At 38.3% G+C, this 20,411-nt stretch overlaps 3 protein-coding genes across 8 annotated transcripts in view; 1 reads left to right on the top strand and 2 right to left on the bottom strand.

Moving 5' to 3' along the window:
- AK7 (adenylate kinase 7) overlaps window positions 1–8,222 on the bottom strand; it is a 29,458-nt gene extending 21,236 nt beyond the window's left edge. Inside the window, exons 1-6 of the mRNA XM_075503553.1 lie at window positions 8,097–8,222; window positions 7,267–7,449; window positions 6,021–6,129; window positions 4,892–4,986; window positions 3,977–4,087; window positions 116–199 (exon numbers count right to left, since the gene is read on the bottom strand). Coding sequence (XP_075359668.1) covers window positions 116–199; window positions 3,977–4,087; window positions 4,892–4,986; window positions 6,021–6,129; window positions 7,267–7,449; window positions 8,097–8,174 — 660 coding nt within the window. The 5' untranslated portion in view covers window positions 8,175–8,222. The remainder of the gene's footprint in view (window positions 1–115; window positions 200–3,976; window positions 4,088–4,891; window positions 4,987–6,020; window positions 6,130–7,266; window positions 7,450–8,096) is intronic.
- A 991-nt stretch (window positions 8,223–9,213) lies between these two features.
- GSKIP (GSK3B interacting protein) lies at window positions 9,214–13,442 on the bottom strand. Of its 3 annotated transcripts, XM_075503540.1 has the most exons (4): window positions 13,053–13,215; window positions 12,238–12,379; window positions 11,742–12,000; window positions 9,214–11,114 (listed from the first exon to the last, which is right to left on the bottom strand). In XM_075503540.1, the coding sequence occupies exons 3-4, from the start codon at window positions 11,997–11,999 to the stop codon at window positions 10,953–10,955; spliced, it is 420 nt and encodes a 139-aa protein (XP_075359655.1). In that variant the 5' UTR covers window position 12,000; window positions 12,238–12,379; window positions 13,053–13,215; the 3' UTR covers window positions 9,214–10,952. The 3 variants fall into 3 exon arrangements, with proteins under 3 accessions (XP_075359655.1, XP_075359656.1, XP_075359654.1); XM_075503541.1 differs by lacking the exons at window positions 12,238–12,379; window positions 13,053–13,215 and adding an exon at window positions 13,314–13,442; XM_075503539.1 differs by lacking the exon at window positions 12,238–12,379 and having other exon boundaries at window positions 13,053–13,214.
- A 142-nt stretch (window positions 13,443–13,584) lies between these two features.
- ATG2B (autophagy related 2B) overlaps window positions 13,585–20,411 on the top strand; it is a 46,701-nt gene continuing 39,874 nt past the window's right edge. For all 4 annotated transcript variants that reach the window (XM_075503531.1, XM_075503532.1, XM_075503533.1 and 1 more), the window contains exons 1-3: window positions 13,585–14,039; window positions 17,801–17,963; window positions 19,839–19,991. In XM_075503531.1, the coding sequence (XP_075359646.1) occupies window positions 13,878–14,039; window positions 17,801–17,963; window positions 19,839–19,991 (478 nt within the window). In that variant the 5' untranslated portion in view covers window positions 13,585–13,877. The remainder of the gene's footprint in view (window positions 14,040–17,800; window positions 17,964–19,838; window positions 19,992–20,411) is intronic.

Raw genomic sequence — 20,411 nt, 5'->3', positions numbered from 1 at the left:
TTTTGTTCACAAAAGCATTAAGCTTATGATACCAAAGGTACTAAAAATGCATTCAATTCCAGTGTGGTTTGCCCCTAGAAATTAAATGAACCTTAAAAAATAGTTGGATGTCTACCTTAAAAAAGTAGTGCAAGACTCCTTCCCCAGCTCCATATTGATGTCCTGAGGCAACAACATAAGTTGAAAATTTATGTTTGTTCTGTGAAGTAAAATCAACAGGAAAGTTTTTATAAAAATGTGGTACCGCAAACGGGAAACTGGCTTACCCTGAAACTTGAGTACTTCTGTACTAAATGTACAAAGTGTGTAAATTATATCACTTAAAATTTGTAGCTAGATCAATTGTTGCATATCCTGTGGTTTCATAAGTCATAGTGCTAATATTTCCTTCAAAAAAAGCATTGCTCAATCAGAATTGACCTGTCTACATTTGAACTGAAATTCTAAAAAATTTAAGAGTTAAAAAATTGGAAGCAAGTTATGTAAATCAATGGAGTGAACAGGATAACTCACATTTCAACTTTCTATTTCCAAGAAAAATAACTCTGAAATTTATTGAAGATATTTTTTAATTGCATTATATTTGCATTTGACTGCTTAAAGAAGTGGGAAATGCTGGATCAATGATTATACAATTGCTTTACTTTCCTTTTGATATACAATTTAAAAAAAAAAATAAAATCCGTGAACTATCTAAATGTTTTCCTAACCACACATCAGGATCAACCCACATATTTTTTGCTGACCGTTCCTGCATAATGTCATAAATTTGTCTGTCCTGGCAGCCTGTTTATGTAAAAAGTTACTGCTTGGATCAGTGTTGAGGATGGTTATACAGAGGAAAAAAAAAGACTTTAAAATCATCTTAAGGAGAAAAACTTTGAAGAAAATCTTTTAAATTAGGACCAGTCACTTTGACATTTTTAAGGTGAAACCAAATTGTTGCATAATTCTCATGTTGTAAAGATCCTAGACATTATATATCTACATAACACTATGTAGAAGAACCTGCATTTACCAGCAGAGGGAATAAATGCCAAGATTTGGGATCTCCATTTTTGTGAAAAAATGCATCTTTTGTTATCATCTTTATAATATTTCAGAAACATAAAACTAAGAACATTGTTAGCCAGTTTTTGATTATATAAGCAAAGCATCGTATAAAGGGATGACAAGTTGTAACATCAATGTATTGTATCTGTATGTATGTTTTTATCTATCTACTTACAAGATAAAACTTTGTAATAAAAACTATCTCAACTCAGTTGAATGCAACAGCTTGTTAGTAATCACGAGAAACATTAAAATTAGAAGACGTTACAGATAGCATAAGAGCTCCTACACTTAGTTTGCTTGGGTAGTACCGTGATAGAAACCGTTTGTACCCTAAGAGCAGCAGCTCCCAAGATTGCTCTGGACAGACTGTGCACGTGCCCCAGGAGAAGACATACTGTAATTTCCATCTCCCAGCAGGAAAAACCTGCCTCTTGTGAAAGCACAGGAGGTGCTATTTCCCATCTCCCTTAAGAAGAATGCAACACATACGATTTTATTCCATTTACCTTGCAGTAGCTTCTGCAGTAGCCGCTTGTGGAGACAAACCACAGTTTGGCACTGAGTGCTATACTTCACTGAAATACAAACCTCTGAAACAGGTTCAAGTCCTCTAAAAATATCTATCTAGTGTCACAAGTCACACGTATGAGAAGGTACTACTTGACATGACTTGGATATACGTAATTTAAAAAATAAGACAATTATTAGGCAAGCTCCAGTTACACACAGCATGTTTAGTCATGGGTAAAGACCTTCAAGTTCCTGTGTAATATTCATTAAAGCCACTAGATGTCACATTCTAGCTATTATAATCAGTTCTAGGCTTTCGTTGTTTTACGTTGGTTTGTTTTATTCTAATAAAACGCTTGAAGTGGGAAACAGGTCTAAATTAATGGATTCAAGACCTGTGATGCCACTGAGAACAGAGCTGGGATACGAAGAGCTCCTCTGTCTGTGGTAGGCTGATGTTTCTCCAAGGATTCTGAATTTGGCAGAGCCCCAGAGTCAGCAACTTCTCTCAGAAAAGCTACACAGCCCAAACGCCCTGCCACAAAGGTAAAGGTAAAAAATTGCTGGTGGTAAAAAGAAAAGACTTCTAGCTCACAACTCTTTCTGAATTTTAAGCAAAATATAGGTGGGAGATACACTAACTCAGAGGGATGAAATCTTGTTTTAAGCAACAACAGCCGTGAAATTGCACTCTGGATAGGTATGAAGGCTAAGAAATCCTTCTCAGGTGCAACATCATCTCTACACGACTGACATGGCTGCTGAATCCTAGTACCTCCTGATGAGCTCTTTGCAGGCGAGTGGTAACACTGTAATTTCTTTCACAGATGGCACATTTCCCAGATGCCACTGAATTTAGAAATGAGTAAGAACTGTAATCCAGAAGTCTCCAGCCATCACAGGAAGCTAATGTTTATCTGCTGAGAAGAACAAATGCTTTGGAGCCTTCCTGTTCCAAAGTGCTGATGGAAACTAAATAGGGGCAATGACACCCATTGAAGCTGCCCCTGGAGTTCTGGAGGAAAAGGGCTCGTTTTGAAATGTGAGGTGTATATTGAAAATATTCAAGTTGCTTTATAGTATACTGCTACATACTGTTCCACTGTCTTCTCAACAGACATTCAGCCTCGCAAACATTTAGAAGCTAATTATATTAATACCTTTGTTATGTAGTGACTCAGTGCTTTGGACTAGTCAGAAAAATTGACTCAATAGTTCATCTGGGTGTTACTGGTGGCAGAAGTTATTGCAAGGTTTGCTGGACACTGTTTACAACCCTCATGTTTCTAACATCACAAATATGAAAGTTATTCCATAGTCTTATAGAATAACTCCATGTTAGCACAGTAAAAGTAAGAATTTACCACTGATTTTTCAAGCTGTAAACCAAATTTTACTGGCATTCTGTACTATTAAACCCATGTTAGAATAGAACATAATTTCTAGTGCTATTTTCTCTCAAGTGTATACTCAAATCAGAGTAAAGGGTTTTTTCCCCCTCTATAATTAGCCTGATAAATTTCTGCAATGAACGTTTAATTATATTATGGGAGATTGCAAACGCACAAAGAGAATGACCAAATGACACCTTCATCATACCGTGTATTTCATCGTCTTCCAGTTCTCTTTCCTAACTTCCACAGTACTCCACCTCTAATGACAACAGCATCAATTTTCCTGAGTTGTGAAGCACAATCTGAGCCACTGTTGGTATTTATTTAATAATAGCTCTTACAGAGAGAGGCATGGTCTGTTCTCTAGTAAGATTAATAATCTAATCAGGTCAAAGCAAACAAAGTTGAAGGAATTGATTTAAAAACACATATAAAGTGATAACATATATTCTAGTTATTCTGTGTCAGCTCTATGGCCATGATTTTAAAGCGAATTATAGGGTGGAATAAAAGTCAACAAACCCTCTGCTCCAAGAGCACAAACTATCCAGGAACATGCTAGGTGTGGCCAGAACATCTTGTAAGTATCCAAATGAGACATAATATTAACATAGCTTACTAATGTCTAAAGATGCTGCTTTTCTTTAAAACTACACTAATATCCTTTTCCTCTACATTCTTTCATCCTCAAGTCTTTCCCCACACAGGCCTCAGCTTTGATTTTCTCTGATACAACCAATGAAACAATATATTTTTTAAATGAGATAAGCATGATTTACTCACTACCTAAGGAAAATAGACAGAATTCAGGATTTGTATTATGCAGACACTCATGTTTCAAAAGACATTATAGTCTTCTGTATACTTGATATTTTATTAATAATTGATGTTACCCATATTTATCAAGAGAATAACATACTTCCAAAATTTATTCAAGTTGTTGGTAATTTCCATTACTAAGATAATGCTCTAAGAAGACCAAACAACCTATTTTTACAAATAAGTTATTTACATACAGTTTTCCCAAGTTTCAGAATGAGTTTTTCAGCATTTATGTGATCCATAAAGTTAGGATGAGATTTTCTTCTGCGATAATCTTCATCAGTAAAAGGAATCTCAGGATCTTCCTATGAAGGAAAAAATGTGACTGTTATATATGTCTCAAAACAGAGACATATATAAAACAGAGACAATTTTCAAAGGCCTAGATGCTTAAAATAAGTTCTTAAAAAATATTTTTAAAATCAGTTTTAACTTTTTTTAACTTGAAATTCTTAAAACTTCTGATTCTGATACTTGAGGTTCAACATTTTGAAAATGTCAATAGTTCAATTTTAATTTTCATAGCAAAAGATTTAAAACTACTTTTTATATTTTAAAAAATGAATTTTTATTATATACAGCATTACACAAGCTTGAAAAACTCTGACAACTGCTACAGATAACATTAATGTGCACAATTTCTGTAAGACTAAATTTGAGAATTGCAATAGCATACTACAAAGCGTTCCACATTGCTCCTGACAATACTTAACATATATAGATGTATCTATTTAACTGTCTATACACTGATTTAAATATGTATTTCATTAAACATGTAGTAAATATGGGATTTTTTTATGACTGAAGGACAGTGTATATTGTGATTAGCATAGGTCTTACCTCTTGTCCAAGCAGTCCCTAATGTCTGCCTGTATCATTGTAGCCCAGTGTCTAAACTTCTCTGTCCAGTGGAATAAATTTAACAATTTTGGCTGTAAGTAGTGGTTCAGGGTGAAAGGCTCATGAGAAGAAACACACTTGCTGATACTAACTTTATCAGCTATTGTTGAAGTACATACTGAAATACTTTGTTTAATTGCATTTAATGAATATTTTCCATTAAATGGAAATATTAAGTTAAAAAAAAAAAATGTTTTCACATTACTTACAGGGTCAGGGGGCTTGCTTTTTGCCCAGCTCATTATTGTTGAAATGAGGATGAATAACTTTGGTGTTGCAAAATGCTCTATTTCCGTATGTAGGGCTGTTGAATGAAAGCAAACAATTTAATTTATTGTAAACTGTATTACTCAAACTGTATTTTTGCTTTTGTATAAAGCTCCTGTATAGACATTTATACCATTTATTAAACATTCTATGTGATATGTATTTTTAAGCAAATACTCTTTATTTGAGTTAGTATAAAATAATAAATCAGGAAAGAAAACAAATAGACAAATAATGCTAATAAAGAATCAAATTATTTGGAATCAACATAATCTCCAAAGAGCTACATATCACAGGGGAAAAGAAAATAAACCATCTATATTAGGAAATGATTCCTCTTTATTGACTGCTGAGATACTGAAAGAAAATAAAAGTTTGGGTTTTTTCATAATTGAAACAGAAAAATATACAAAATTCAAGTAAAGCTTCCTTATTTTAATTTAGAGCAAAATAATTAAATGTGGGTTGTGTTTTGTTGAGTCCTCTAAAACTTATGATGTTATCCAAGTATTTATACTATAAACAGGAAAGCATAATTTAGTTTAACTATCATATAAAGAACAATATTGCATTGTCACCATAAAAAGATTCCAGATGCCCATTAGAATTTGGATATAACAATCAGGAGAAAGTTTCAGAAAGACTGTTAGCAGTATTTTTTTGCTGGACTTTTAAGTCAAAATATATTTAAAATAATTATATAAAATATTGAAAAATTATTTGAATATCACAGGAGCAAATTTTCTACCCACCACCCAAAGCAAATAGATAAGACGATGGTTGATAGTTATTTAGGGAAATAACCGCCTACACAGATATGTCATTTAAAGTGTTGGACCATTCCATGACAGCTTCTCTAGCTTATGAATGCTAGAGTGCATTCCATGGTCCCTTGCTAATTAATTGAACAATTCATGCAACATTTCTCCATCAAGGAACCCAGTTTTATATTACAGTAGACTATAAATCCCAGATAATTTCATTATATATTTATGGTAAATCCCAGATAATTTCATTATTTTGATGGCTGTATAGCAACCAATTTTCTGTACAGTTGATAGCTATACTAACCAGAAGCAGCCCATGTTGCTTCCTCAATTTGATTTGCATCCTCAGTGATATTATATAAAACAATTTCACACTCATGCAAGTGACTTAGGAGCTCTTTTCGAGAAGAGACCTGGGACAAAAAATAGTTAGAATCTGTCATTTAAAAAAAAAAAGAAGAAAAAAAAAATCCAAAATTCCTTCTCTTTGCAAGTTTAACTTACTGATAGAATGTAGTTTTCTAACACTAGGATGTTAGACTAATTCGTAAGACTAACATCAAACTTTATTTGTCGGACACAAGTAAGGTGATGAAATGTAAAATAAAAGCTGAAACTTCTAATTTACAGTACACATTAATATAGTTCAAAAAGATGCACAATTTTTAGTGGTATTTTAGGATTCATATTTTCAGTGCAATGGTGAGTATCAAAAAAAATCTATGACTTTTATAGGTATTTTAAACAAGGATCAGCTGGCAGAATGGAGAAGATATAAAAAATGTCTATTTCCTTGCAAAATAACATCCTGTCCTTTTTGTTAAATGCAGATTGTCTGCATCACTTCAGTAAGTCCAACAAACACTTTGGGCAAGAGCAGTGATTAAGATTAAATACTGCCAGCTATAAATTTCTGATTGAACAGCTCAGCTGTATAGATGTTTAAATCAAAATTTTCAAATGTTTGAGGAGATTCTGGATAATCAAGTTGAGACAGTTAGAGGCAATTTTAATTTCAGAAAACTAAATCAAGCAATAAGCAATGACATTCTTAAAAGTAAGCCTCTTCTAGTTAACTAAACTCTGGACATACCTTTATACAAAGATGTAGGTATTCAGAACAATTAGCTGCTAGTGAAAGCTGTGATTTCAGTGAACAGTTAAGAAGGGTGACACTAAGTTTGATTCCAGCACCACTACCTTTAAAATGGTAATAAAGGACACAGAGGAGACAAGAGAGATACCAAGCTTTGTGTTTTGAGGGAAAAAGAAAGTAGACCTGTGGATCATCACGATAGATGATGTCCTGTCCATAACTATTTTTTTTTTAAATCTTATTTTGAGTCTGAGTTCCTTCCTTTTACTATCTGCTGTATCAATCAGACCTAGCAGGGAGGAGACAACAGTGTGCGGGAAGCAGAAGGAATAAAATATATGTGTACAGCTTCTAGCAGCAACAAAAGACCATTTTATTAATGCAGGTAATTTTACATGACTAGCAATATTTCTAACGTTGTCTAATGGCAACCTGAAACAAGACTTTTACTTACTGCATATGTTTCCTCTGCAAAGCATGGTTTAGTACTCTCTGGTTTAGAAAGGGTACCCACTACTTGGTAGACTCCCTCCTTTGGCCTACTAGAAACTTCAGCAACTGAATTATTTTCATCTTCCTCCTCCTCTTCTTCATCTATGCTTTCAAGCGATGCCCCAACAACACATCTGGATAAATACTGCAATATACAAGACACACATTTGTATGCAAATATATATTGAATCCTACACAGCTGCTCATGGTCTTGGGAAGACACCAACACTCTGTTGACTAGCCCTGATCCTGTTGTAGTTAATGTGGCTCAGAACACAGCTTTCCATTGAACAGGAAAACGCCACGGACTCCTCGACCTCAGCTGTAATGTTTTGTCTTGACTTGTGTCCTATGCCTCAAAGTCGAAGGTGCTGGTGAGTCCCTAGGTGCCTCTTCTCTGCAACCTGGCTCCTTCTCAGGCAAGCCTTACCTCAGAGAGATGTTATCTCTCTCCACAGTGATCAGCTGTTGGCTGAGGTGTCCCAACCTGCTTTATCCACACCTCTTGCTCCTAACTCCCATTTTTTTCTCCTTCCTATCTTAACCCCTTCTTGCCCCCAGTCCCTCTCCTTAGCAGCTATTTTAGGTGACGCCAGCTACCGGGCTGGCTTCCCGCCCGGCCGAACTCCCTGGAGGCCAGCTACGGCTCCCTGCCGCGCTACCGGCCGAGGGCTCAGGCGGGCGCTCGCCGCGACGGGCTAGGGAGGGCGGGAGGACGGCGGCGCCTCAGGCAGCGACCGCTGAGGAAGAAGCCGCGGCCGCGACCAGCTGCGGGCTGCCCCCCGCAGTCACCTCGCCGATGCTGCGGCCGCAGTAGGAGTCGAGGTGGTTGAGGAAGACCCGCCGGCTCCGCGCCGGCCCCGCCGCCATCGCCACAGCCTGCGCCGGGGACGCGGCCCGTTGCTACGCGACGGCGCGGCCTGCGGCGGCTGCGCAGTAGGCGGGGCGGGGCGGGGCGGGGCGGGGCGGGGCTGAGCGGTGCGGCCTACCCCGGCAGCCGGCGCGGGGCGCTGCGGCCTGCCTGCCGGGGGCGGGGGGGCAGCTGCCTTGGGAAGGACCGCCGTCGGTATAACAGGCGTCTAGTGTGTACGTATACCCTTTTTTTATACCTACTTCAATCTATCCTAGGACAAATAGGGATAGCGGAGTCAATAAATTAGGGACCTTATTCCTGACTTCTAGACGCCAAACCGGCCAAATGTATGAGACAAAAATAGCTTTAATTAGGTTATTAGACATCCTTTCAGGTAGCAGGCAGGCTTTGAGGCTTTTTAAGTAATTCATAGGTTAACAGCTACGCTAGGCCAAGCAGCACTCCTTCAGGGGTTCGGGTAATGAAAACAACTGACACTCTAAGGCTCTGACACTCTACTGAAATTCTCCATTGTCAGTGCTTCAGAGAAGCTCCCTCCATGTTGGCAGCAATGCCCAAGTATAGGGACTGGACAGCGTTTTTTTCATACTCATAAACCCAGACATAGTGGAATGACATAGCTTTTCCATTTTTGAGTTAACCCTGCAGTATGTTACCAGAAACAACAGAAGTTTCTTCTGGTAACACCTACAAAACGCCCCTTTTGAAAATATTTCTCAGCTTAGGTTTATAATAAGCATGCAAAATGACAAATCATTTTAAAGATGTCTAAAAAAAAAAAATCTTAGCAATGGCACATTTGCTTTGGCATTTTTCCACTTGTATTTCTAACACTTCCTTTCCAAGTCCCTCTTTACAATCACCTACCTTGTTCTTTCACGACAAAGTTTCAGCAGGTACAAGTTTGCAGCCAAAGGTATACTTGTTAACTATTTGATATTTAAGATTTTTTTATGGGCATGATGACTTTGGTTGTTCACTCCCCCTTTTCCAGTAGCCTCCCCCGCCCCCCCCCCGAAAACTACAACACACTGGTGCATTTCTTTAATGCTTTAGTCATCGAAATTGAACAAGTAAATTAGTTGCAAGGGAAAATATTCAAATATAAATTTGGTAAAGTACATTCTCCTCACAGAGGACTAACCACGTGCCACAGACCTGTGTGCAAATGAGAGCCTATGAACAATTTTTAGAGCATGGAAGCATACCCTAGGGCAGAGGATTAATATCAGAAGTTTCAACCTAAAAAGATAATAAAAGACAAAATTAAGCTCTGGAAAACCGAAGTGCTAACTACAGTTGTCTTGTCAGTCATAGTTGTACATCACTACCCCAAAGCTATTACAAAAGCTCTACTAGGCTTCTCCAATTAATATGACTAATCCTTAGCAGGTAGAAGTCAATATAGCTCTACTAAAGTCAACTGGAATCTGACTTCATGAGAACCAATGTATCCCTAAGTGTGGCTCCAAAAAAGCTACTGCATGTACTTGTCACAAAAGCATGGCAGAATCATGGCAGGATTATTTAAATAAAGATGCACAAATACTGAATAATACAACAATACAAAAAGGATGAATGTCACAGAATGTTAGTTCAACAGTACTGGTGTTTCTAACCAACTGTAATTTTTACAAAGTCTACCATTCAGTACATATTTGAAAAGTTACAGCAGAACAATAGATTTATAAAGAGATTTGTACCAGTTTTTAAGTAGAAAATACAAGTTATCTTCCAGTTTCTATCAGTCTTAGCAAATTTCATACAGCCTTTGGTTTCAAACCAATACAATACAATTAACATTACAGTGCTTACTTTGTATTCATTAGGAGAGGACACTGTACAATTGAGGGAGAAAATGTGAAAAATGGGGAGTACCAAAGTACTGTATTATAGAAAGTAAAGGCTGAAGCAAAAATACTCTTGGGCATATCCTGTACATCATGTAAACACACATTCAGAATAGTAAACAGGCTAAAATGTCTTCCAAGCCTCCCAAACGGTTACAATATAGCATACATATATATATATATAGCATATATAACATCATCTTTAGGAAATGTAGCCCATTACATCCTAATTCTGTGCTTAACTCATCTGCAATTCAGACAATACATTCATATATTAGCATTTATTATTTTGAGTTTGCTGGTTGCCATAGATCAAATAATACTGAGCCTTGCTTTTAACTCAGATACTGTCAGTATATAAGCAATGCTCAACTGTTCAAGAACCATCTTTCTTCTTACCAAAGCTGAGAATTTTCAGAGTTATGTATAGCAAATCAAGCTGAAATTCTGTTCTTTGCAGAACAGTAGTTTTCCCAATTATTTTTCATTAATTGGGAAGAGCAAGTAGTTAGCTTCTATTTTAAAAAGCAGATATGAAAATTATCAGTAAGCACACACCAAAAAAAATCACTACTTGTATATGTAACATTCAGTCTCTATGCATTTTTTTAGAGTTTTAGATAATAACACTTTGAAAAGAGACCAAATTTTTTTAATGTTGTAAGAAGCAACTTACTTGCTCACCTACAACAAGAAAGAAAACAAAAAAGTTTATTAATTTTGCACTTTATCCAATTGGCTTTTAATAGCAGTGATATACGCAAATCCACTGTAGCAAAATGTTATAGAGCAGTATGAGCATGAATTAGATATTAATGCAAGAAATGAACCTTAAGATGTTTGTGATTATGTTTCTAAGAAAGATCTCAGTGCCGCATACTAAGAATTCCTTCTAGCATTAAGCCTTCTTCACTTCTGGGTAAATCATGACTGACTATCTTTCTTCAAAGCTTCTAGTCTTTGTAGTAATGCATTTCCAAACACCTCTCGATATGCAGGGCTGAGAGAGTCCAATAAGGAGTAGACAGTTTCATGGTATGGAGTTTGCAATCTGTCATCAGTCTGATCAAAATCATAAGCTACCACCTGCAACAAAGAAACCACTGGTTAAATTTCTGTGGTTAGGATCACCTTGCAATGGGAAACAGATATCACAACATTTAACTTTGCCAGTCAGGGTAGTACAGTAATGTGAGAACAAAAGATACTGGATTTAAATCACAATCTGTGCTTTCTACTATGGGGCTTAGTGGCAATACAGTATTTATAGTTGCAACTACCTTTTGTCCAAAACTCAGAATATTCATAAAATCTATCATTACAACCTTTGAAAAGAAGTCTTACATCTACATGTTTGCACAAAAAATGCAAATTGTGTAAAAAGGAGTTGTATACATGCTGTATTACTGACTTATCTGGGTACCCAAGAAACCCAAAGCCAGACATGCCTATACCAAATTGCCGCTTCAATCTTCATTACTTTGTGTCTCAAATAAATGCCATTTTTTCATCAACTTCCCTTCTTGCTTTGTGGGAATTAACTAGTTAAAGTTCCACTTTCTAGGAGAAAACACGTAAAACAGGCTTTCATAAAAGTACAAGAGGAATATGTATGCTGTTTTGGTGTCACTGAAGTATTTCTCTAGGCACGTTTTGAACATGATCATTGTTCAAAACAAAGAGGCTTAAGAAATTATAAACAAATTAGTTTACCCTGAGTCCTGCTTCGGTGAGCTCCAGGCAGTATCTATTCCTTTCCCTGGTTTCCACATTGATATATGCCACATCCTCTGCACAGGGAAGGGTTTTTGAGACAAACATGTTGCTGACAGCAAACAGAACATCATTCACAACAGCTTCGGCTTCTAGTCTCATATCTTTCACATCTGTTCCTTCGAAGTCTCTATAATCAGAATCCTCTTCAAAACCTGTATTATTGGGTAACTCCATAGGGTTGCAGTCAGTCTCCATTCTGCATATGGAAACACTTATTTTAGATTTGTCACACCGCTACACTCAATATATATTAAAACTATAAAACAAGAGATATATCTTAAGCAGACATATTTAACATTGTCCAAAAAAAGGAAAATATGAGACCCAGCGACTTCCATAACTCATTAAATGACAGTCCAGAGAACTCAAAACCAAGATGTTGAGAACAACTGCTTAGTAAGATTACATTAGCACATAAAAGCAGAATCAGTACCACTGAAGTTTCTTCTTACACAAGTAACTCGCATTCTGTTGTATAAGACTCTGTTATGATTCAGCAGTAATTAATTCTGCACTTTGCTGATCCAGAATGCAGTAGGAAGACAAGTCATGCCTGGAAAAACTGAAATCAATAGCTGTAGAAAATAAAAACCTATGGTTGGTGAATTTAAGAAAGAAAAGTCTGTGAACTAAATGGGTTATGAGAGACTATAAAGACATATTAACAGCAGCTTTTTGTTTACAGTCACTAAAGAACAATGATCTTGTTAAGCTTCTATGCACAACTGTCAATACATTTCAAAGACATACATAGCTGGCCTTTGCAAGCAACTGTTACCGAAAAGGGACAGACTCTGGGGGGTTTAGCACAGCGGCTACGGCATTTGCCCCTCAGGTACCAGTGTCACCATGAGGCCTCAGCTAACTTACACCCATAGGGAAACCTGCCTAAGGCCAGCAGGGAAAGCCCCTTAAGACGCTGCCCCGAGTGCTTTGGCAGCTGAGCACTGCCGCCAGGAGGGAACGGGGGCCGGCAGTAACCGATCTGCAACACGCAGGACATTCACAGCATGAGATTCATCCCTTCCTAACAAATCCCACCTTGGACCTACAAACAAATTCCAAAGAAACCGAAGGCAACAGGGGAGGTGGCTACCGAGCTGCACAGCCTCCCATTCGCAGTGCATCGCTCCGATTTCATGACAGCAAAACAGCCACGGATCACACCCGCGCCGCTGCCCCGAGCAGCGCGGGCAGGAGCAGGGCGCCACCCCCACCGGCACCGCCGCGCCCCGGGAGCCCACCTACCAGTGCCGGCGGCGGGCGGCCGAGGCCCCGCCGCCCGACCCCGAACGGCTCCAGACACAACGGCGCCTGCCGCTCCGCCCTGCCGGCGGAGAGCGACCCGCCCTGCTGCTTCCCCCGGGGCCGTTCACTAGAGAGGCGGCCCCCACCGCCACCCGCTGCGCGAGGGCTCCCGGCACCCGCCGGCTGCCGGCACCCGCTGCCTCGCCCCGGCGCCGCCCAGCAGCGGAGGCCCCTCCGGCGCGACACCGCCCCCTCACGCACCTCCTGCGGCCGCTTCCGCCCCCGCCTCCTCCGCTCGGCGACGCCACTTCCGCGTGGACGTCACGGTGCCGGTGACGGCGTTCGGTGTGGGGGGGTGCGCGGGGAGGAAGGAGACAAACAGCCGGGATCGGCCCGGCCGCCCTCGCCGGCGGTGGGGAGCTGACGCGGGGTGGTCCGCTCGCCCGCCCGCCCGCCGGACCCCAGCCCCTTCCCCCGCTCCGCGCACCGTTCTGCGCCGTAGCGCGGTGCGGAGGCCCCCTCCGCGTTCGCGGGCCGCCGAGAAGATGGCGGCGACGGTGTCCGAGTGAGGATGGAGCTACCTGTCAGCGCCTCTTCGCCCTGAGGGGGGGCAGTGCCGCCCCACCGGCGGTGTGAGGGGCGGCGGGGGCGCCGCCTGGCAGCGGGAAGTCCCGCCTGGCAGCGGGAAGCCCCTGCGGTAGCCCGCGCTGAGGGGTGAGGCTGAGCCCGGCGGCTCACCTCTCTCTCTCCGCCCGCTGGAGGGGCCAGCCCCGGCCCCGACCTCGTCCCGCCGCCTGGCCCAGCGGCCCCCGGCGCGCAGCCGCCATGCCGTGGCCTTTCTCGGAGTCCATCAAGAAGAGGGCCTGCAGGTACCTGCTGCAGAGGTACCTGGGCCACTTCTTGCAGGAGAAGCTCAGCCTGGAGCAGCTCAGCCTGGATCTTTACCAGGGCACCGGCTCCTTGACGCAGGTTCCTCTGGATAAGTGGGTAAGAGATGCTGGCGCTTCACCCCCCTCGGCTCCTGCTGCGTCTGAGGGACCAGCTGGTTCCCTGCCCCCGGCTGCCACCGACTTTATTTTCAGTACCTAGCCTCCCTTATGTAAAAAGTTACAGCCATAATTAGCATTTCATCCAGGGAACTCTTCTCTGATATGCTAGCACTTCAAAAAAAAAAAAAAAGAAAAAGAAAATCTCGGCATTTATTATGGATATGTTTTTCCAGCCACACTTTGGTTTTGTTTTTTTTAATTATAAGAAAGGCAACAAAACCGAAAAGAAGGCAATAGCTGCTGATATCTCAGGGAGAAGGAGCTAGTGTAGCCCAAAGTACTAGAAATTGCAGCTCTAGTTACTGAGGAGCATGTTTACTGACTACTACTAGATATGATAAAAACATAAAGTAATCCCTGTTCTGTCTATGCTTTGTCTTCATCTTGAAGGCATCTTGGTTCTTATTGACAGTGTTATGCTGAGCTTAGTCCATGTAGATCTCTAAAAATTGCCCCCTAGTCTTGCAATGGTGAAAGTGCTTGTTGACAAATGGAAATCTGTTTTTAGCTGGAGTTTGCTTAGCAGGTGGGCTGTTGCGCTTTGAACCAACTGAAGTTTTTTTTCAGTCCTGGCGTGTATGTTTATATATATGTGTGTGTGTGTGTGTCTATACACACACATGTATGCATACTTCCAGCCTACTGTAGTAATCCAAAGGTCTGTGTCCGTGTTTGTAATATTTCATAAAGTTTCTTGGGTTAATTACCAACGTTACTGAATTCTACCTGCCTGTCAAGTGACTGTCATGAGGAGTCTTAAGCAGTGCTGTGCGTCAGTCATTGCCTTTCAGCGTAGCACAGGTGATAAACTAGGTACACAGGCTTACTGCTTTACAAAATGCTTTCAAAACACATTTTTACTATACTGTGTTCTGGTATTAGGCCATGCTGGGTATATTTTGTGATGTTTTCAAATAATGCTTTTCCAGTTGTTTGTGTGAAAATATGTTCGAAAGTGGCAGGAGACAGATGTTTGCAGAAATGCTCAATATTACAATTGGTTTAGTGTGGGTTTTTTTTGTTGTTTGCTTGTTTGTTTTCTTCTTTTCTGGCTGTCTCTGCAGCTTGTTTGCTGTGGCAGGCAGTAAGGCTGTCTCACTTTAATTGAGTTATTATGCCCTCTAGTGGGTATCACGGCACTCTTCACTAGTCAAAGTGACATTATTTAAAATCTAAATACTTTGAAACAGCAGCACTTAGGGACCAGTACTAAATGAACAGTTAAGTGTGTATACACAGGGATTAAATGTATATACAATAATGCTTAGGTTATCTTCCCCATTTGTAGATCAGCATTTTTCTTTTTGGCTTGTAAACAATGACATGTTTGAGGTTCTCTGCACGTGACTTTCTCATGTATGACAGATTGCAAAAACAGATGTCACGGAAGTACTACAGCTCTTTTTTTTCTCCCCTAGTCATTGTAAGCTTGTTCTCTATGAATCACCAGGATGACTGTAGTTTTACTTATTAACTTAAACATTTTTGTGGATACTTCTGTTCATCTTAGAGATATTTTAGCCAAAACTGTATGTGTTTATAAATTATAGAGGTACGTAGGAATACTTGGGGCTATTAGTGTAACCCCTTTGCCTCTTGGGACCTGGGCTGTTTAGAAAAATCAAAATGTTACCTGTGATGTTTGTGGTTGAATTTTAATATACATTGAATAGTACTTTCCCTACTAGTATTACTGTGATTTCCAGCTGGAGACTCAGTCAGTAACATAGGAACAAGTCCTGATGTGAAGACTGTGCTTCAGTTTTAACATTTCGCTTGGAATGCTCTAATTGCTGCTTTCTAGGAACAACTGGTTTGTTTATGAAGTAATTCAGCTATAAGAATACTTGAAATTTTTTGCTTTTAGATAGTAAATTTCTATTTCAAAGTAATAAGGAATGTACTAAAATGCATTTGTTTTATTGCCATGTACACTGGTAGCAAAAAGACATCTGAGGTCAGATTTATTCAAAATATGGTAACTAGCTTACTTCCTGCTATAGCAAATTATTTTGTAAAGGTTCAAGTAATTTAAATGAATCTGTAATATTTTCAAATATAGTTTTCATGCCAAATAATTACTTTTGCCTTTTCTTATGTTATTACCACATCTATAATTCTTATATTTAGTTCAAAATGAAGTTTTAATGTCACTGAATCTTAGTTGATTATTTGATTCTTAAATAATTTCCTGATAGAACTGTTTCAGGTTCTGTTTCTTTAAAGTTGGTGTCTTTTTCTGCTGCTTGAGTGGACTTTGGAACAGAAACTAGAAAAGCTGAACATGCAAGCAAACAAAATTCTAAAAGCAAAGTTATTAAGAGCATAAGCAGAGCAACAAGTTAACATGATGGGAAAATTGCACCTGGAGACTTAAGAATGAAAAATGTCATTTTCTGAAGACTCTTTTTGTTCATTTTTATTTTTAAATCATTCTATATAATTAGAACAACATTTTAAATATAATTAAAATGGAAAGCAACTTTTAATCCTTATTTTTTAAAAAAACTTTTGATGTCAAATTTATGCATTTTCTCCCGTGAAATCAGTGGCCCTGTTCAACACAGGAAGGTCAAAACCACACTTTTTTTGCCAGTTGAACATTATGTCCTAATATTACAACCACAGTCTTTAGTAGGGTCTTTTATATATTAGAAAGTTGCACTCCCTGAATTTGGTATGTGATTTAGTCTTGTTGGGGTTTTTTTGTTTTTGTTTGTTAGTTTGTTTTTGTTTTTTTTTTTTTTTTCTTTTTAATTTTATTTAAGCAGCCTAGATAGTTCTTGTTCAATAATTTCAGTTTTAACTAAATTTTTGAATCAGGGCACAATCAGGGATTTGCATTCCTTTTTTTTTTTTTCTTTTTCTTTTTTTTTTTTTTTAACATAAATGCAAAGAATATGTTTCCTTAGAAAATAGGCTCTTTGGACTCTGTATGGATGTAATGAAAGCTATATAGTGCAACAAGTGAGTGTCTTCTGAGGATTGTGGAAAACCTAAAAATCCTGAGTTGTTACTTCAGAGCTGGTGTTCCATTTTTCTCATCAATTTCACTTTGTATGATACTGAGGGCAACTTGATTGTAGTTTTGTTTATAACATCACTATAAAGGACTGGATTAACAGAACAGTTTCTGTAGAATATTGGTCTGTCCACTGAGCTTTGATTTTTAAATTAGTGCTGAACATTGAACACATTAAAATATGATTTAGAAATGGCAAGTATATTATACATCAAAAGATGATTATTTGGTTCCGTTGTTCCAGTGTCATAGGGAAAGGTAAAATGAACATTACATTGACATTACATGCTAGTGAAGCACTCTTGCCAAGAAACCAGGTACTTTTTGCGTTTTTACTGTCAGCCTGATTTCAGCTTTCTTCAAGTATTGCCAGAGAAAGAACAGATTAACTTTGTGTCAGTACTGTAGTATTTATAAGAGTAAGATAACAGAAATTTTTGGTATAGTGCAAAAAAGTACAGGTTGTACAGCTACCACAGAGAAATCTGAATTATGCTGAAAGCTAAGTAATTAATGTGAAACAAATTATGATAGAATCAAAATACTTGAAAGTGTCCAGTTTATTGTCTTTCTGAGTAGAATTCATTTTCCGGTAGCCTCAATATGTTTTATTTGTTATACTCAAAATTAGGGATGTGATTTTTTTGTATTATTATTATTTTATTCTCTTCTTCTAGTGTCTTAATGAGATCCTGGAGTCTGCAGATGCACCTCTGGAAGTCACAGATGGATTTATCCAATCAATTTCTTTATCTGTTCCGTGGGGGTCGTTGCTACAGGATAACTGTGCTTTAGAAGTAAAAGGATTAGAGATGGTCTTCAGGCCCAGACCAAGGCTTGGTAGGCTTATTTTTTTAATTTTCAAAAAGGAGATTCTTTACAGTTTGTCGGAGGCAAAAGGCTACATTTGCTTTAGTTAGTTCTTAGTCTTATTTAAACTGCCATTTAATTACATACATTAATGATAGAGAAAGTAACAAAAAAAGAAACTGTCAGGTGTTTGTCAGTTGGTTGTCAAGTGTTTCTTAATTGGTTGTTGTTCTGTTAAATAACTTAAAATGTTCATAATGCTCCTACTGTTGTATCACTTCTTCCAAACTGTTTCAGACATATTGAAATGAGAATAATACTGTGTGGAAAGGAGTTTTTGTTAGCTAGGTTTTTTGGGTGTTGTATGCCAAGTGCTGTTAGTCAGCATTAGTAGCTGGCTATTAGGTGGCAGTAAGATAACACAATAGTGTAAGACTATGAGGGGCATTACAGTAAGGTTCTGGCTTTCTTCAGCAACTTTAGGGTAAAGAATGCATTTTCTTGTATATTTGGAGAACAACTAATACACTTGAATTGCTATCATAGTCTGAAACAATGACTTTTAAGTACTCTAAATACTTACTACCTTTGATTATAATGCTGAGAGGATTGTCTGAGCTCTTCTCGCTTGTCTGTATCCATATGAATCTAGCTGATCTATAGACTGTCCTGGTGATAAAATTTCACTAACTGTCAAACCTCCATAAATTCTGTTAAGATGTGTTGTTATAGCGTGTGTAGGACATTCAGTGTGTTTTTAGTGTGTGGAAAATTTTGATTGAATGTCTGAAAGATTTTAATTTGTTTTCCTTTTTATAGTGTAGAGAAGATGGAAGAAAATATTTCTTTAAATGCATCATAAAGAAGAGAAAAAAAAGCATAAACCCTATTTACCATCTTTTGCAAGTTACCTTAAGTAACTTGCTTATATATACTCTGCATTTCATTTTTACTTGTTTAACTGGAAGTAAATTTTGAGCTATCTCACTTTCTGACGTGAGATTATTGCTTTGAAAGAATGGTAGTATTGGGAGGAAGCTTTATTTATTCACTTGCATCCATTTCATTCTCTTAGATGCACAGAGCTTTCTAATACAGTAGGAAAAAAACATGATGCTGGTTTTATCACAATTTTATAGCAGCATGGACGTTTCCAGGCCTGAATGCTAAACTGGAATGTTTTGCCTGTTTAACGTGTTTGTATTTGTGCTAGTTTTACTTTTGTTTGTCTATACTAGAGTGTTATAGTTGAAGTTGATTAACTTTTCTAATCTAGTTTTGTAGTATTTGCTTACAGTGGGCTTGACATTAGCTGATAGGAGTGCACTGTCAATTAAGTTAATGTGGCTGCTAAAAAACTTGTTCAGTTTATGATGTGCTGTGCTCTTGGATTTTATTATGTTCTACTTATTATGTCAGGTCTGTGTTAGACATTTAAAACGTGTTCTAATATGCTAAGATAACATCTTAAACCTTGTTTAGTCTTTCCCCCTCTAGGATATGTTTCAAATGGAATAAGAAACCTTAAAATAATTCTTAATAAAAGAGTTGTTTCCTTGATTTTATTTTGCCGATTTATGCCTGCAAAATCATACCAATATAATAAAAGTACTTGAGAAATTATTCACTTAAACCAGCGCTGAAGATTGGTTACACTAAATCCTGGTTTCATCTTGTTTATATTGAATTTTCAAATACCAGACTCGTACCAATGCAATCTAGAGTAAAGTAATTTTAAAGTAGTAAAGTGTATAAAGAGAGATTGTAAATCAATTTGTTTTTAAGTATGACTTCTTAGTAAGCTGTTGAAACTCTTTTCTGGATGTGCCAAATGCATTATTTAATTTTGTCTTTATTGTTTCAAAATGTTCAGTCAGATTTATTAAGACTTCTCTTACTCCACAGCATCTGGGTCTGAGCCTATGTATTGGTCAAGTTTTATGACTAGTAGTATGCAGCTTGCAAAAGAGTGTCTTAGCCAAAAATTGACAGATGAACAAGGAGAAGGGTCCCAGCCTTTTGAAGGACTTGAGAAATTTGCAGAAACTATTGAAACAGGTATGACTTAATTGAACATCTGAAATTAAATCAGTTTATGTTGTGTCTCAGTTTTAGAAAATGGCATCTCATTTGCCATAACTTGTCTCATAAATTTTCACTTGTTACCTGTAAAATTTAAACAGGAAGGCAAGACAATTGATCTTGTTTTTGAAGGGTAGAAAAAACCCCCCATTTACTTACCAAAATATGCATATGCTTCCCACAGTGGACAGAATGAACCCTACTTCAGGGCAGATTGGTGTTTGTTTACACCAGAACAGATCCAGCTAAATCTGTGCTTGAGTGATTGGCAAGATGCCTTAGTTTTGGAGGTTCCAACTTAGTTCATCACACAAACTTAGATTGTTAGTGGTGATGCTGTTGAGGGAGAAACAGAGAATGACTTTTCAGCTATTTTTACACAAAGTTGACCCATTA

The sequence above is a fragment of the Mycteria americana genome, chromosome 5 (assembly GCF_035582795.1).
Source record: "Mycteria americana isolate JAX WOST 10 ecotype Jacksonville Zoo and Gardens chromosome 5, USCA_MyAme_1.0, whole genome shotgun sequence".
Lineage (NCBI taxonomy): Eukaryota > Metazoa > Chordata > Aves > Ciconiiformes > Ciconiidae > Mycteria > Mycteria americana.
This window is presented reverse-complemented; position numbering and strand designations above follow the sequence as displayed.

What these genes read in the sequence shown, in the direction of transcription:
- GSKIP (XM_075503541.1), bottom strand. Translation starts at nt 11,999, where the DNA reads ATGGAGACTGACTGCAACCCTATGGAGTTACCCAATAATACAGGTTTT. An exon ending in TCACCGAAGCAGGACTCAGG is followed by an intron (nt 11,115 to 11,741) that starts GTAAACTAATTT and finishes TCTTTGTTGCAG; the next exon opens with GTGGTAGCTTATGATTTTGA.